Genomic DNA, 17987 nt, shown 5'->3' with positions numbered 1-17987 from the left:
TTTTAAATAGTTTTATCTCTTAAACAATTTTATTAAGAAATCTGGAGAAAAAAATTAATATTATGTGTATTTTGATAGTCTTGACAAAGTCACAAAGTTTGGTTCCCATACAAAAGTCTATGTGGTATTTAAAAATGATAAAGTGTTTAAACAATGCTTGTTCAATGAAGCATAAACAATGAATGAACATGCACCTGTGGAACGGTCATTAAGACACTAACAGCTTACAGACGGTAGGCAATTAAGGTCACAGTTATGAAAACTTAGGACATTAAAGAGACCTTTCTACTGACTCTGAAAAACACCAAAGGCATGCTGCATGGAGGCATGAGGACTGCAGATGTGGCCAGGGCAATACATTGCAATGTCCAAACTGTGAGACGCCTAAAACAGCGTTACAGGGAGATCGTCCTTGCAGTGACAGACAACGTGTAACAACTTCTGCACAGGATCGTTAAATCCGAATATCACACCTGCGGGACAGGTACAGGATGGCATCAACAACTGCCCGAGTTACATCAGGAATGCACAATCCCTCCATCAGTGCTCAGACTGTCCGCAATAGTCTGAGAGAGGCTGGACTGAGGGGCTTGTAGACCTGTTGTAAGGCAGGTCCTTACCAGACATCACCGGCAACAACGTCGCCTATGGGCACAAACCCACCTTCACTGGACCAGACAGGACTGGCAAAAAGTGCTCTTCACTGACAAGTCGTGGTTTTGTCTCACCAGGGGAAATGGTCGGACTCGCGTATATCATCAAAGGAATGAAAATAACACAGAGGCCTGTACTCTGGAGCGGGATCGATTTGGAGGTGGAGGGTCCGTCATGGTCTGGGGCGGTGTGTCACAGCATCATCAGACTGAACTTGTTGTCATTGCAGGCAATCTCAACACTGTGCATTACAGGGAACACATCCTCCCTCATGTGGTACCCTTCCTGCAGACTCATCCTGACATGACCCTCCAGCATGACAGTGCCACCAGCCATAATGCTCATTCTGTTCGTGATTTCCTGCAAGACAGGAATGTCAGTGTTCTTCCATGGCCAGTGAAGAGCCCGGATCTCAATCCCATTGAGCACATCTGGGACCTGTTGGATCGGAGGGTGCGGGATAGGGCAATTCCCCCCATAAATGTCCAGGGAATTGCAAGTGCCTTGGTGGAAGAGTGGGGTAACATCTCACAGCAAGAACTGGCAAATCTGGTCCAGTCCATGAGGAGGAGATGCACTGCAGTACTTAATGCAGCTGGTGGTCACACCAGATACTGACTGTTACTTTTGATTTTGAACCCCGGACACATTATACCATTTCTGTTAGTCCCATGTCTGTGAAACTTGTTCAGTTTATGTCTTAGTGGTTTGAACCTTTTTATGTTCCTACAAATATTTACACACGTTCAGCTGCTGAAAATAAAAGCAGTTGAAATTTGAGTTTCAGAACAGAATTAAAGTATACGACCTTTCTGAGTAATTCTCCTTTCCCCCCCCAGAGTCCCAACACGACGGCACGCAGACGGCACATACACTAGCGATGTCAGCTCATACCTGCAGGACCAGGCGGCAAAAGAGTTTGTTTCCTGGCTGAAGACAGGCAGAGGAAGACGAGACTGAAGTTTCTCCAGACTGTGATAAAAACGACCTTGAATTCCCGTGATATTCCACCATACAGTGTTTTATAATGACTAGTCCTGTCAGTTTCATTGCATCATGCAAATAAAACGTTCTTCAAATGAAGCACTCCTGTTTCAATGGCTCTTTGGTGATGTTTTGATCTAACCGTGAACCAATGTACATTTTTATATTTTTGTCAGAATGATTTTCTTCAGAATAAGACATAATGGGTCAGTCTGTGTCAACTCTACCAGAGGTCCCCAGAGACTAGATGTACTGAAGGATTCAGTAGAAATGATGATGCTAGCCCATATGGTTCCAGACCAAAAAAGTAAATGTGCTAATTATAGGAGGATTTGGGTCCATTACGCCAAGTTTGAGATCTTTGCGATTTACAGTCTCTGATCCAGACACTTTAAAGTATTAGTTCTCCCAGATATGAAAATTGTGCTGTGTGATGTCATACAATGGCACTTTATGGTGACCACCTCTTCAAGCTTTAAAAGAACACAAAAGAATAATTCAGAAGTCTAATAAATTATTCCATGACACTCATGATTGTTATGAAAGCATACGATAAGATATGATGAGAAACAAACCAAAATCGAATGTATTATTTTGTTAAACCATGGACTACCATTGCTCTACTGTGCGTGTTCATGATAGAGCATGAGAGCTACAGTTCACGCAGCCCTCTCGCGACACTGGGGCGTTCATGCGAAACTCATTTTGTACATCTAAAAACAGGTCCACCACAGAGAAAGTGACAAAAGAACACAACACAGCTGCCCACAAAACAGACAACAGAACTAACTAAACATGTCTGAAGAGTTTGTCGTCTAAGAATTGATGCATTTCTATGCCCAGCCTTATTTAAATTATTTGTAACCGGAGTAGGCATGAATGAACTGGTGAGTATTTGTGACAGATCAGTGGTCGGTCAACAGCAGGGCTGGACCGACACACTTTGGGGCCTATCAGTGGCGGACTGGCCAGAAACGGGCTGAATGGACCGCGATAAGCTAAAATAGGCCGATTTCTCTTCACAGTGCAGCCAGAGTCAACAGTTTCACTAATAAATAATACATTAGATTTCGGTTTGTTTCTCATCATATCTTATATCATATCTTAAAAAGAAAGATAAGTCATATAGGGTTATTACAACACAGGGGTGAGTAAACAATGACTGAATTTTTATTTTTGGGTGAACTGTCCCTTTAAGGGCAGAAAAAGCATAACAAGGAAATCACTCCAAATACAGTAAATTGTCAGACCCTTTTGGTATCTGTTTGGACCCTTAATGATGAATTGCAGAGCTTTGCACTGCACTTTTGGACTTTCAGAAATAAAGTTACATTTCTGGTTTCATATTAATTTGTACTTTAGACCTTTATTTTGTTGGACAAGAAAAACTAGCTTCATACCATTTGACCCTCATTTGGTTTTTCATCATTGAACATGAGTAAAATTGAATTTTTTAAGAATCTTGTAGGGCCTTAAAATCAAAATAAAAAAAGGTTTGTTCTGAACCAGAATATACAATTATATTAAGATATCTTACAATATAAGTTATAGGCACCCCAACTTTGGAAAACAAGCCAAATAAAAAGGGTCCACCCTCCCCCCATTTTTAGACTAATCCATTGTCATATAATGCAACAAGAGATGCTGAAGTGACTTGTTTTTAGTAATAGACCTTCCTTTCTCTGTGTTCAAATAAAATAAATGTTACTGCCACCTTTCTAAGGTTATTTTCGACCTGTAGTTTTGTTCCAAAATCATAGGTGAAAATCATTTTGACCCCCTTTACAAAATAATTGATTGCTCTGTAAATATTGATCCATTTATGTTTTTTCTTTCTTCAGAAAAAGTATAAACAAAACCAAAGATTTTAGCCAGGTTTTCTGAAATTTGGTTTATTTGACATGGAATAACCCATATGCTCATATGCCCAACCCATATTGTATTTTGGCACAAATGCATCTGACACTTGGTAGACGCTAGCCAACATGAACAGGTTGTGTTCCAAGCCCTCATCCTCAAAACCATGAATGAATACTACGCAACATAAAAGAAAATGTAACCTAGACTACATTAAATACAGGTTCAATTGTAATGAGGATAAACCTGGTTTGTGCTGACTATAATGTGTTTAGTGTGGTGAATTATGGGCAGCCAAAATCATGAAACCAATGAAAATCAAGACATAGTTTGGGTTCATGTGCCAGGGCCGCTGCCGAGGGTCATCTGTGTTCCGCAGCTGCTTTCGGGTCCTTGAATAACGTATATCGTGGGAGTAAGGGCAGCTGGTGGACTTTCTAGTGCCCTCCTAGGGTAAGGTGGTGCCCCCCTAGGGAGTTGGTGCCCTATGCAGACCGCGTAGTCTGCTTATTGGGAGCGGCAGTACTGACAAAAGCCAATTTTTGGGTTGATGTCCACTGTAAAATCCTTGTCATACAGCAAAACCAATTGAAAACCAGTTGAGATGTTTAGATGACTTGAAAGGTGACATTCAAAATGAAACCCCTCTGAAAAACTACATACTAAAAACTACAGAATACCTTACCATACCTTTGAGGAAAAAGATAACATTCAAGAATTCATGAGATGTTTAAATGATATCCGTCAAGTTGACTTGCAAGCTAATGCTGCAAATCAAACAGTTCATATGGGAAAATAATCAAATAGTATATCCATGTGTCAAATGTAATGGCTTCAATACAACAAACATGAGTTCAGAGTGAAGCTCCAAGCTATCTTCTCAAATGAGCTACTCTCATAATCCCTGTGGATTTACCTTGGTGGTCTACATCGCTGCCCTGATGTGTCATTTCTGCCTGTCTCACCGTATCTAATGTGACACTGACAGTAGATGATGTGAGTCACGAAAGCCTTATGGAAATATGGAAATTACTCAGCACTGTCAGGCTCACAGGGGCCACATGTTTCCGGTCCTTCAACAAGGAGAAAACGTCCACTGGAGCCAGAGATACAGACCGTCCTGGGAGCAGGTGCCTCTCTGAGCTGTCAGTTGACGCTAGAAAGCATCTGTCGGACAAGTAAATAAATAAAAATTAAGCCAAAACACTCACTTGGAAATTGATATTTTGTCCAGGGTAGGGTGGGTGGATGATGGATGGATGTTAAAGTGTTTTGTATAGGTGCTAGAGTGTTGCTAAGGTGTAATGGGTGGTTGCCAGGTATTTGCAACAATGTACTGAGTGGTTGCTAGGCCATTGCTGGGCGGTAGTAAAAATGTAGGCTACAATAGGGCTAAATACACTCCTAATGGAAAAAATGCATTTGTTTTTATTGAATATTGATAAAGCTACATCATTTATATAACAATAAATAATAACAGTAGATTGTTTTGATTAAAATAATTTTTTCAACAAAAGGTACCATGGGGCCTTTAAAAGGCCCTCAGGGGGTTAATGGTGATATTGTGTAGATATACAGTGCATTCAGACTAATTTTTTCCCATTTTGTTTTGTTGCAGCCTTATGCTAAAATGCTTTAAAAAAAAATCCACATCAATCTACACTCCATACCCCATAATGCCAAAAACAGATTTTTTTTTTCAAACCATACATTTATTAAAAAGAAAAAACTGAAATATCACATTGACATTAGCATTCAGACCCCTTGCTATGACACTTAAACTTTTAGCTCAGTTGCATCCCATTTTTCTGGGTCATCTTTGAGATGTTTTGAGACTTTGATTGTTCTAGAATTCCTGATTCAGACAAAAATAGAAACATGAGCTAGGCTAGACGGACGTCTTATTCGACAGCGTCTCGTCGCTTTTTCAACGTCTTGTGTTGGAACGCCGTGTTTTTAAGATGCCACGTTAAAAAGAAGTTCAATTGTAAAAACGCATCTCGAGACGGCTGCGTTCAGCTCTTCGTGTGGCACTGCAGCCTCTAGTTTTTTTTTTTTTTAGCTCAAGGGCACATTCGGTGTGAACGGTCACTTAAAGGAATAGTTTACCCTACAATTCTCTCATCATTTACTCACCGTCATGCCATCCCAGATGTGTATGACTTTCTTTTTTCTGCTAAATTCCTTTTTTACTGTAAAATTTGCCATTGCAGTCTCTAGGCACGATCATGATTTCAAGCTTGAATACATTTCCAGGGGTGTAAAAAGTGTTTCGAAATTATACTTAAGTGAAAGTATGGGTACTGACTGAAAATTTTACCCAAAAACATATTTGAAAGTAAAAAAGTATTGACATTAAATTGTACTTGCGTATTAAAAAAGTAAAAAGTAACTTTTTTCCTAGCTAGAATGAAACAAAGAGACAATTCCCTGGTGGAATGAACACTAGAACAACAACAACAATGACTTTAATCCCCTTTTACTTAAATAATGTGTTTTTCATCTCATATTTGCTTTTTCTGACACTATCGGTTAGGTTTAGGTTTAGGGTAGAGAGGTCGGTTTTGTTGATTTAAATCTCGCTAGAACATTAATCTTAAAAACTGCATCTGTTTTAGAGAACATTTAACTCGCTTTTAGCGCCACACAGTGGACATTTCACTTCAGAACTGTCCTGAGACGTGTAATGAACCACATCATTTTATTGAGCAGAAATGTTGCCAGTCACGCAATGTTCGTTGTATCGGAGAAGGCACTCACGGATTGCGATGATGGAGCATCAAGCCCCTTGAGACATTTTAAAATGAAGCTTTGAAGGAAGTTTGTAAAGTTGTTGGTTTTATGAACAGTTTTCTGAGGCCTCCAAACCTTTATAGTTATTATTTTAAAGAATAGTTGTGTCATGTTCACTGTTGTCTTTTGTTTTGTGCTTTTATGTTGAAGCTTAGTTTAGTTCCTGTTTCCTGTTTTGGTGTTTGTAGTCCTTTGTAGTTTCTTCTATTACCTTGTCTTGTTTCACTGTTGCCCTTTGTTTGTCATTTTTGTCACTTTTGTAATTCCTTAGTTTTGCACTTTTGTCACCCTTGTACTTCCATAGTTTTCTTGTTAGCGTTCGTGTTCTCCGTTCATTGTTTTCACCTGCCCTCGTTAATTTGCCATTGGATTCTGTTCATCACCTTGTTACCTTGTTTGAGTTCTGTTTGTTCATTGGCCCCTTTTTCCCTTGTTCATGTATTTAACCCTGTCTGTTTGTTCAGTCTCTGTCGGTCGTTGTTTGTGAATGTAGATGAATGATTAATGTTGTCATGCCTGGTATGTGTTCCCTGCCCGAGTTCTCAGTTTTATGTCATCGTGTTTAGTTTCCTGTTTGCCCATTGTGGCTGTTTTCTTTGTGTTTATTCGTTTGTTTGTTTTAATAAAGTTAAGCTGCATTTAGATCCACTCTCCTCATCTGCTTCCAAGCCTCCCATTCGTTACATGTTGCCTAGAAACAACAATCAACTATCAGCAAATTTGGAGTAGAAATTCATAGACATGATTTAAACATGAAGGCAAGTGAAGAAATAAATGACATGTACACATTTAATTAACAAAAGCCTTTTATTTTATATGTATAATTGCTCTACCTCCTCTATTATGCGGGACATGATGCACCAAGTGACCCTGCTTTTTTAATGTATTGTTTTAAATATGTTTTATGCGCAACAGTAACTCATTCTGTCGGCATTAAGGGAAATTTAGACCCTACACAAACTTATTTTAATGTAGTTGTTTCACAACTCAATACTCATGAGTACTTTTAAATGAGCTACTCTTTTACTCTTACTTGAGTAGTTTTTAGGATGGGTACTTTTACTCAAACTACATTTTTACAAGTAACAGTACTTTTACTTGAGTATTATTTTTCAGTACTCTTTCCACCCCTGGTGTCAAGCAGTTGGGACATTTAATGAGTGATATTCCATTAGAAAAAGCTGCCAGCACATTTAAATGTCCCAAAACATTTCAACAGTTTGTTTACTGTTAAAATGATCGCATTGCTTGAATTATATAATTACAAAGCAGGTGTTAGGAATGTAGCATCCATCTTCGTGTACTTCTAGTGCAATTAAATCAAACGTAAGTAACATGGTAGATTGACACGGAGAATGACTACTGACATGTCATAGATGTTTGATGCATTACTGTTCTTGCCAACAGTATGTTGTTTATAGATGCCACATCTCCAGTTTTTTGTGACTGATGTTAAAAACACTTTCAGTCTATTGTATGTGTTTGACCACTTTATGAAAAATGTATCTCAGTGTGTGAGGTATAGTAAGACTATTTAATTTTTCAGTCATCAGGATTATGTCAGACTACTATATGACGTTGACTGCACTGTTATGCATCATTTTACATTTATATATATATATATATATATATAAGCAATATCACACGAGCAAGAGTGCGATATGGACCTACATCAGCACTGCTGTGATTCGGCCGCAGGTAATTACAGCAGTGCTGATGTATAGCATGATTGCGAGTGTGATATTGCTTATATACAACAGTTCAATGAACAAATAAATGTAAATAATTTAGGAAAAACCGAGTACGGTCTCAAAAACGCATTTGTGCATTGAACTACTTTATTACACGACATATCAGAATCTGTCATAGCTGGTTCAAAACAAATGATGCGTTTGAGCCTCCATTAGTAATTCAAAATGTTCACTACAGAAATAGTATCACGGCTTGTGCTGTTTCGAACAAGTTATTGGATAAACAAGGATGATTGATGGGTGTGTGTCTGCGTGTGTGTGTGTGAGAGAGTGAGTGAGAGAGAGAGACAGAGCGTGTGTGATCATCTGTTGCCACACCCAAGCAGAGATGCTGTCGGCTTTCTCAGTGGAAAAATAGTGGTCCAAGAGGGGGTATTACTCTCTATTTCGGTGTAGCAGGTGTGCAAGAGTCATTCACTATAGAAACAGCGATGTCCTCCGCCATTTTAAACAGTGTGTATACAATGTGCAAACTCGGTAAGCGCCTCGAGTTCTGTAATCAAACAGTCTGGTGTGTCTGTCAGCTGTGATGAGCCTTAATCCTGAAATTGTTCATTTAAAGCCGTTTAAAACAATGTCCTATCTTAAGTAAAATAGTGGTAATACAAGCGATCACAGAGCGCTGTTCTATGTAAACAACTGTAAACGGATTCACTTTACATAACCAACTGGCTCATATTACACACAAAAATGATCTTTTGCCACCACCTGCTGGTTAACACATGTAATTTCAAAAATAAAGACAGTAACTCCTAAAAGATATGCACAGATATTACACATTAGTTTAGAACGGCAGGAACACAAGTGACACACACAGTGAAGCGACCGAGTGCTGATGCTGTCACACCATCAGTGCTCATGGAACATCTCTCATCCAATCAGATTCGAGGACAGGAACTAACTGTTGTGTGTGTATATATATATTTCAGTTACAGAAATAGCTCTCATCATAGCGAGACATACTTGCAAAGACATCCATATAGCAGCTTTTTATTTCACTGTAGAAGAAATATGAGGAATAAAAACTCTACACCAAATTTACACCATGTTCTCACAGGTTGTTTAAGTGCAAATGAAGGAAATGCTCATGTCTCATATTCGAAAACAATTAATGAACACAATTAAAAGATTCCAGTGAAAGTCACACCACACAGACTTGAGGATATAGTGATACTTCATTTTCATTTTTCACACCTAGATAACTTACAGAAACATCAACACACAGTGAAAAGTAATTGGCATATTATTGCAAAAATGCAGTAGGACTTCAGCTTAAGTCAGAATGAACATATTTTAATAAACTGATGACAACAGAGTAGCAATTGTTCTCAAACCACCAGTGTGAACACGCTGTATAATCCATGAAACAAATAAGCATAACAAGAGCAAAACATTTCAATAGTATAATTTTAAAATGATTTCGTGTCTATTTTGTTATAAATACTTTTAGCAATAGAAATGGTAGAAGCTTATAGAGTTTAAATGAAAATAATGCATTGTATGACCTCAACATGCAGAAACGTTTGAAAAGATTTATTTATGTTACGTAAAAACTGCCCTTCTACAACACTATTGCTTTAGTGAACAGGGAATGTAATCCGTCCTCGTAGACTCCCCATTCGTCGAATGCATTAAATTTCTTAATGCAAACAATTACTTGTGAAGAAAGTATCCAAAGATGCCTCGAATATTAGCATGAAAACACATCTACACTTTGGCATTGTGATTATCAACATACAGCCTTGAAAATATAGGCATAAACTCTATCTAGACAAGACTGATGGATGTAATATTTACACTTTTATACGAGCAGCATTCGTCGTATAAATAAATTGCAAAAACATATGAAATCGCTAAAATGGATTTGCAATGCTTTCTATGCATAAATGCAAAATACAGTAAATGTTCTGATATTAATGCTATTGCAGGTATATTAAGGATTTACAGTAAGCTTTTATATGCCATTCATAAAGTAGCAGATGCTTTTTGAGCGTCTAACAGTACACAAACTGCGGGGACATTTGTCCTTTGAGCAAACTGGGGTCAAGTGTCCTTCTCAAAGACACACATAAATAAGCTATTCATTATGCAGATTTATTAATTGATCGCTCAACTACTGTAAATACGTCACCTAAACATCAGTGAACAAATTTGAACTATCCAAACCTTTGTTTGAAACTATCCAAACCTTTAGGAAAGTGAAAATTGTTTGATTTAATTGGAACAGGAACACTGTTATTTAAAATACAAAACATATAAAACACTTCAGAGACAATAAAAAAAAAAACGTATACAGTAATTGTAAAATTCTGCTACACACTTTCTCTTTATCTTGCACACAAGAATAATACATGTATTGGCTGTATTTGCTGGTATTACCAGCAGGCTATATCTATAAACTAAAAAGAGTTTAGCATTGCGATACAATGTAAAAATGTAGAAACACAAGACAAGACAGGGAGCAGAGGTGTGGCACAAGTGTGTGTGTGTGTGTGTACACAGTGTACACAGTGAATAAGATATATCAGATGCTCATCTCTCTTCACCTTCCCATCGATGTTCCTTGTGCGCTTTTTTATTACACAGGCTGTAAAAGGACATTAAAACAGAAATTACTTCACCTGAATTAAACTACAGCACAATAGGCATCAAACTATAGCAATATGCTCTCTATAAATGGCAACTCACTGCTACAGACTGCAACAGTAACAACTGTTATTCTCATTAAAGGTGCTTTAAGCGATTTTAGCCATTCTAGAACAACACCAAATGAGCTTTATTGAGACCAACAAGAGCAGAAACTGTTGTCAAAAACAACAGCAGCAAATTAGCGCCCTCTACTGACAACTGCTATGAGTAACATGGCAGAAAAATGGCATTATGCCTCAATAATTCGCTTTAATAACTATAATATTAGAAGAACGTGCAAAATAATTGACAGACAGAAAGTGCCATTGTCTGTGGCCTGCGGACACATTTGTGTTTGCTGTTTACAGAGTCTAGAACTGTCCACAGAGACCGTGAGATATCTCAGGACACTTATTTCATTAACACCTTTCAGGAAATAAAAGGTTTTGCATACTTTCCATCGCTTACAGTACCTTTAACTGAAATAAAATCTAAATGAAAATACGTTCTCATAACTCCAAAGCTAACTAAAATAAAAATGGCCTTGACTTAATATTAGTTTATGCTTTTGATACACAATAGAGCGCAACAGTCTGGATCCGGAAGTAAAAATCCCCCTCATTTCTTCCATAGACAAACTGATTTTCAACGACAGCTTATAAGCCTATAAAGACGACCTACTGTGAGCTCCGAGGTTGTTCGTGGATGGTATATGCTTCTGTTGAAGCCATATGTCTGCGATATTTCATCTTCATTGTCTAAAAATCGTCTTTATCAAATCAAATCCCTTTATTTTCACTCAACCATATGCACAAGTGCAACAGTGGTTGAAAGTCTAGACTTATAATAATCAACCTAAAATCAATATTTTTGTATATTTCCAGAGTTTTATATCCGATTACGTTGTTCGCAATGCCTCGTGGGATTGTAGTCCTTGCAAACTTTGTGAAATACTCATGAAATACGGTAAGTACCTTTGTATTTTTGTCCGATTTTTAAGTACTTGTTTGCCTTAAAATAAAGTTTGTAATGTTATGATTCATCATGGAGCTGGTTGGTTTGGTTCATGCTTTACAATTCTTTAATGGAAGATTTTATGAAAAGTCTATGGAATAAAATGAATGGGAAAAATACTTCTGGAACCAAGATGGCTGAAAAATTGGGTAAAGACACTTTTGGAAATATTCCATTTCTTGGCACTTTTAATTACAAACCAAATGCCACATAACCTGACATTATACTTTTATAGAGCTTAGGATGTCTCCTAAAAAAAGCAAAAATGAAGAAATACTAAAAAAGAGCATTTGAAGACCCTCTTTTGAGAAATACCAGAAAAACAATATTATATATATATATATATATAAAACATCTTCAAATTATATGGAATTCATATTTAAATTTTTTATACAATTTCACATCATAAATCTACATATGTAACACTTATAACCGTACCTCAGATTTCATATCCCGATGTAAAACCATACATTTAAAATCTCAGAAAGTTAACCGTTTACTTCCCAAAGTCTAGTTTAGTCAAATATATATTTTAAGACAGACATACCATGAGTTCTGCGACTTTTAAGCGATTGACCAGTGTTGGGTGTAACGTGTTACCAAGTTACGCATTACTGTGATTAGATTACTTTTCCTTTGAAAAAGAGCAGTAAGGGATTACGCTTCATTTTTGTAATTGAATTACAGTTACTTATGAAGTACTGGCGTTACAAACTGTATAGACTTTCAACAATTCTATTTAAAACAGTATTGAATAGAAAATCGAAATATAACATCTAATGATAACATTCATTTTCAAATTCAACGTGACACCTTTAAATGCATCGGCAATATGCCTGCCCGCGTGTGCTTGCGTCACTATGTTGAGAGATCGCTCAAGTGAACAGATGTCGGAAGACACGAGTGGCTGTTTTGCTTTTTATTACTATGAGTTTATGACAAATGCAGAAAAGAAGATAAATGCAGATTCGTAGCACAAGTACCTACTGAAGCACTTGACACGCCAACATAGATATACACTTTTGAAAGATCGCAGGGGCTGTTCACACCGAACGTATTTTTATGCACGCCTGCACTGCGTTTCAATTGTTTTCTGATGTAATCGCGCACTAGACGGATGTCTTTGACTGCTGTGGTGCATCTTCCTGTTTCATTCAAGTCTCGTGCAGGACTGACGGATTTTAGACACCGTGTCAAGTTAAAATGAGCTTCAATATTTAAAAATGTACCTCGAGACATCTGCGTTCTGCTTCATTTGTTGCGCTGCATCTAGCTTGTTTTTAACGCAGGTGTCATTAAGATTCAATGTTCAGAAGAAGTTCAGGTGTCAAAGAAGACTTCATGTGACTGTTGCACCATTACACATGATTCCAGATTATAAAGTTTCAGCTCTGGTTTGTTGAGGGGACACTCTGCATTGTTAAAACGGTTTACTGTTACTATACTGTTACGAATGATGCCTACGATGCTTACATGAAATCCAGCCTTTGGCAACAAATGTACAGTACTTGCCTGGATAATCGATTTTGAGTTCCAGATTTTATGAACCATTTAGGGATAGTTTAAGAACAGATCAAGAATAATTAGGATTTATTTGAAAGAATTCAAAGAATAATTTGATGTCTATCCTTTTATTGTCCATCTGGTTGATACAGGTTAAATAAAAGTAATTAGTTGAGTATTCTAATTACAATGCAGAAGATGTAATTAGTCATTCATAATTCATTAATGTTTTGGAGTAACTTACCCAACACTGCGAATGAATGATTGTTTTCGACTGACACACTTGGATGGAAAATATTATTGGACAGACACATAATAGTAAACGGCACTTCCAGATGGATTACAATCAAATCTGTCAAATGCGGCCAAACCATTTGGTCAAAATACTTGTTGCCATGCGAATAAAGAAAAGTGTTTTCAAGGGATGTTGTTATGAGAACAGACCAGATTGTGGTGCACTTACCGTTGGGGCCTCAACATCAACAAGTTTAGGAAAGTGGGCTAATAACAGAGAAAGAATAAATAAATGTATTATGCAGCATGAACAAAGACATTTTAGAAAAATATCTGAAGACAATTAAAAAGTTTGTATATTGTATATTGTATATTATGAAATGATACATTGTCGCTCATTCCACAATATTCTATATGATTCAATGAGGGGGGAAGAGGTATTCTGTTAGCATTTGATACAATAAGCATGTACAATTATATTGCTTAGAGGAGTTCATCACAATTGTACATGTATTCATTCCTTTAATGAAAAAACTCAAATAAAAAAAAAAAAAAAAAATACGATTTGTTTTTTTTTTTCATCAACCTGAGTATAGAATATAAGCTGATATTTGTAGGTATATGTGTTTTTTCTAAAAGCATTACAATAATGGGTGCAGGGACAGATTACCGACCGGGCCAATGGGGCCAGTGCCCAGGCGCCCTTCACTACCAGGGGGTGCCCTGTGCTTTAAGGCTGCGCGATCTAGTTTGGTGATTCCCCCGCTTGAACAACGAACCCCCAACCCCTCCCCCACCCACCTTCAACTCTTTTGGGCAGGAACAACAAACCCACCCGCACAACAACTTTTGGGTGGAGGGGTGCCCTTAGACAAAAATGGCCCCAGGGCCTTTGCAAGTCATAATCCGTCCCTGAATGGGTGTATAAGTGTAAAACAACAACCACAACTCTTAGACTAACTAATTAAGAGTACACAAAATGTGACAATGAAAATCGAATCAAACCAAAACATTACAAAAATGTACCATGCTAATCATAGTTTCCCCCAAAATACCATAGCTAGCTCAATCACTGTTAATACTACTGTATAACCATAATAAATTGATATGGGAAACTTTCTAAATCTTTCAATAATATGTCCCGCCAAAACCAAGAAAGAGAGAAGAAAAAAATAAGAATTACATTTTGCACAAAGAAAATGAAGCATATTTTTAGGACCACCTGTTAAGCACAATTAAGCACTTTCCAGCTTCTTAGTTTTCTGTAATTCTCATTATTCTTAATAGTGATTATCATTATATTTTTATTACTGTAATACACTAAAACTTTTACTGTAGTTCAATAATGATTATTTAAAGCAGCATAGATTAATAGCAGTGCAACAAATATCATCATGGTGTATAAATAATAATAATAATGAACTATTTAAATATATTTTACTTATTTTGTATTACAATGTGACGAGGAGGAGGAGGGGGCGGGCGTGCCTTGAGTGCACACGTCCACCCCCCAATCGGGCTAATCAGCCGAGGAGAGAGATAATGCCGTGCCAGATGTGGCAGTTAGAGAGAGAGAGAGAGCCACACGCAGCTGCCGTGTGTGTTTATGTTTATGTCTTTTTGTTTAAATTAAATATTACTTTGACTGTTCACCCGGTTCCCGCCTCCTCCTTGCCCACATTATCCTGTTACATTCAGAAATAAATATCAAGATTTTAGCAATACAGTAATGACAATTATTATAACCTCGTGCGATCCCGCGCACACATGTGTGAGCCTTGCGTTTTGGCTTCGCTATAGGCAACACATCATATAAGTTCATTTAACCAGCTGAATACTGATCACAAGACTCTAGATTGTCATTAAAGGGTTAAACTTCGGACACAACGAGTCACGTGACATAACAACACGTTGATTTCCTTGAAGTGCTTCTACAGGCTTTTGCCTCTGGTAAGAATCCTCTTTAAGTTTGTTCATTTAAACTGTTTAGGTGTTAAGAGTAGTGTCTCTAGTATCGTTTAAAATTCAGTTTTAAAACATTTGGTCATTTTTCAAGCGTCAGTGCGCTGATAAACATGATGTACACATATGTGGATTTTGGGACATTATTCCCTCAAAAGTTGAAAAAGCCTGTTTTAACACATTGGCACATCTGTGGGTCATTTCGCTTCATTTGAATATAGTTTTTGTTTATTTTGTTTGGCAGATATGGGACAATGGTAATCAGTACACAGATTCAGAATTTCATAATGCAAATTTTATTTTAACATGGTCGGCAGTGATTGGATGATGCTGGCCATTACTTCGAATCAGAATTAATTATGCTAATTTCTGATGTAACGTCTCAAAAACATGAATAAGCAACACTCCTGGAAACATAATCTGATTATCTATAGCTTGGTTTTATTTACAATTTCACAACTTGGTCCCACTGTCCACATATGAGGACATCACATTTTTAGGAAAAATATCTTCTCTAGAATGTTTTTTTTTTTTGCTTGTTTATTAGGTGCTAAAAGTTACAAATCAAAAAGGGAAATGGAAAATGCCCACAGCAGTCACACTCGGGTCTCAGGAGGTTAATCATTTCACAATGTAAAAAATCTTAACAGTGCCAAAATAGGCTCCAACGTCTCTTTGAAAAAACAACAACTTTATTTTGGAGTTAAAATCGTTCAATTTAATATTCGGAGTTATTTTAGTAACAATATAGTAATAATGTAGTAGTAACTGAAGAATTAATTTGAAGGGATCTTTAGTTGCCATGGTAACATTTTTGTAACATACAATATATCAGTAAAAGGCAAAATTCAGTTACTGAACATATCTGCATTGTATTATTTATCTTCTGTACAAATATTTTTGAATCTTCAATAGCATTTAAATTTGTGAGGGAACATTCAAAATATAATCATCAGAACCTTTTTGAGTTTGGATCATTTTTGGAGTTGACGACATTCCAAGTATTTCCGAATGCACCTCTGGACATCTCATCAGTAATGTTGACAGTGGAAGGATCATCCCTGAAAATATATTTAAAAAAAACATAATGAAAACTAGCAAATAATAGCGTTTTCATGAACTATAATGATTACTTAACCTTGTGCAACTAGGCGCCATCGTGTGAGGACTTGCTATTTTGGATTAGCTATACACAACACATAATTTAAATTCATTCAAACCCATTGCATATTGTTCAGGACACTCTAAGGAGTCATTTAAGGGTTAAACTTCTGACGCACTGAGTCACGTGACCAAACACCATGGTGTTGATTTCCGTGAACTGCTTCTATGGGTGCAGCGCCAACAAAATTGCCTCTTCAAATTGTTTCACTGAAACCTGTTTGGTTGAGAAGCAGCATTCTGTATTAATTTTTTGCTTGTTTATTATGTGCTGCTAGTTACAAATAAAAAAATAATATGGTGTGCGTAAGAACACCTTAACCTCGGTCATATTGGCTTCTTGTGGCTTATTGCTTTAATAAAACAACAACAAAAACATTATTTGTATTGCAAAATCTGGTGCCTACTTGTAATGTCCCTCCAATGGCACTTGAACGATTCCTTCTTCCTCTGCCAAAATACTTTGTTCATCCTGCCAGAAAACAGAGAGAGAGAGAGAGAGAGAGAGAGAGAGAGAGAGAGAGAGATGGTTGTATTCCAGTCCAGCCAAACAGAACTTCTCAGACCCTTTGAGATTAAATAACTTTGCTGAAGGACATTTTGGCACATAATCTCATGTTCCACTCTTGGCATGAAATAAATACATTCAAACTCTTAGGTGGGTGAAATGGGGTCTCTTTATAAGAATGCATCATGGCAATTTTAGTACAAGTAAAACATGAGATTATTTGCCAGAGGGTCAGAAAGACTTTGAAAGCTGAATAACAAGCTGTAAAACTGGAATATAAATCAGTTTGCCTCTCATTAAACCAGAACCTTCTCAAAAACTCAGAAAACCTTTATCTAAATAGAGTTGTATATACATTGTCTTTCAAATATGAATCACTCATGTAATTGGGGCTCGATACAGCCAAGTTTTGAAAAGTTTTTTTCTGTTTTATTATTTATCTTCTTATTTTTTTTAAACAGCTTTAATGTTGTTGACATGTGTCACTAATTTGTCCATGCAGGTTATTTCTATCAAAATGAAAAAATAAATAAATAAGATAAAATAAATAAATTATGGAATGGATCAACGCAGTGCTTTTCTAGCAACAAGTGTAGAAAGTTATTAAAAATAAAAGCTTAGAGCTACTGTCCAGTCTAAACAACAAAATTATATAAAAATAAAATAATAAATAAGCAAAGCAAAGCAACAAAAAATTTAATTACATTAAATTCAATAAAAAAATATAAATATAAATAAAAAAATTAAAATAAAAAATAAAAATAATAAAAATAAACCATAGCTTAAGCAAAGCAAGAGAAAAAAAGCAAAGCAATGTAACGCAACATAATGCAATGCAGCACAATGCAACACAAAATAAAATAAAACAAACAAAAGCAATGCAACACAAAATAAAAATTAATGAAGCACAAAATAAAGCAATGCAAAATAAATATTTT

General features: G+C 36.6%; 2 protein-coding genes across 3 annotated transcripts in view; one reads left to right on the top strand and one right to left on the bottom strand.

Moving 5' to 3' along the window:
• Nucleotides 1-1731, top strand: part of gcgb (glucagon b) — a 4162-nt gene extending 2431 nt beyond the window's left edge. Inside the window, 1 exon segment of the mRNA XM_052142084.1 lies at nt 1494-1731. Within this exon segment, the coding sequence (XP_051998044.1) occupies nt 1494-1614 (121 nt within the window). The 3' untranslated portion in view covers nt 1615-1731.
• A 7296-nt stretch (nt 1732-9027) lies between these two features.
• The window catches only part of slc4a10b (solute carrier family 4 member 10b), an 82326-nt gene continuing 73366 nt past the window's right edge, over nt 9028-17987 (bottom strand). For both annotated transcript variants that reach the window (XM_052142054.1, XM_052142055.1), the window contains 4 exons: nt 16949-17013; nt 16340-16441; nt 13648-13685; nt 9028-10626 (listed from right to left, as the gene is read on the bottom strand). In XM_052142054.1, the coding sequence (XP_051998014.1) occupies nt 13673-13685; nt 16340-16441; nt 16949-17013 (180 nt within the window). In that variant the 3' untranslated portion in view covers nt 9028-10626; nt 13648-13672. The remainder of the gene's footprint in view (nt 10627-13647; nt 13686-16339; nt 16442-16948; nt 17014-17987) is intronic.

The sequence above is a fragment of the Xyrauchen texanus genome, chromosome 14, assembly GCF_025860055.1.
Source record: "Xyrauchen texanus isolate HMW12.3.18 chromosome 14, RBS_HiC_50CHRs, whole genome shotgun sequence".
Classification (NCBI taxonomy): Eukaryota; Metazoa; Chordata; class Actinopteri; order Cypriniformes; family Catostomidae; genus Xyrauchen; species Xyrauchen texanus.
This window is presented reverse-complemented; position numbering and strand designations above follow the sequence as displayed.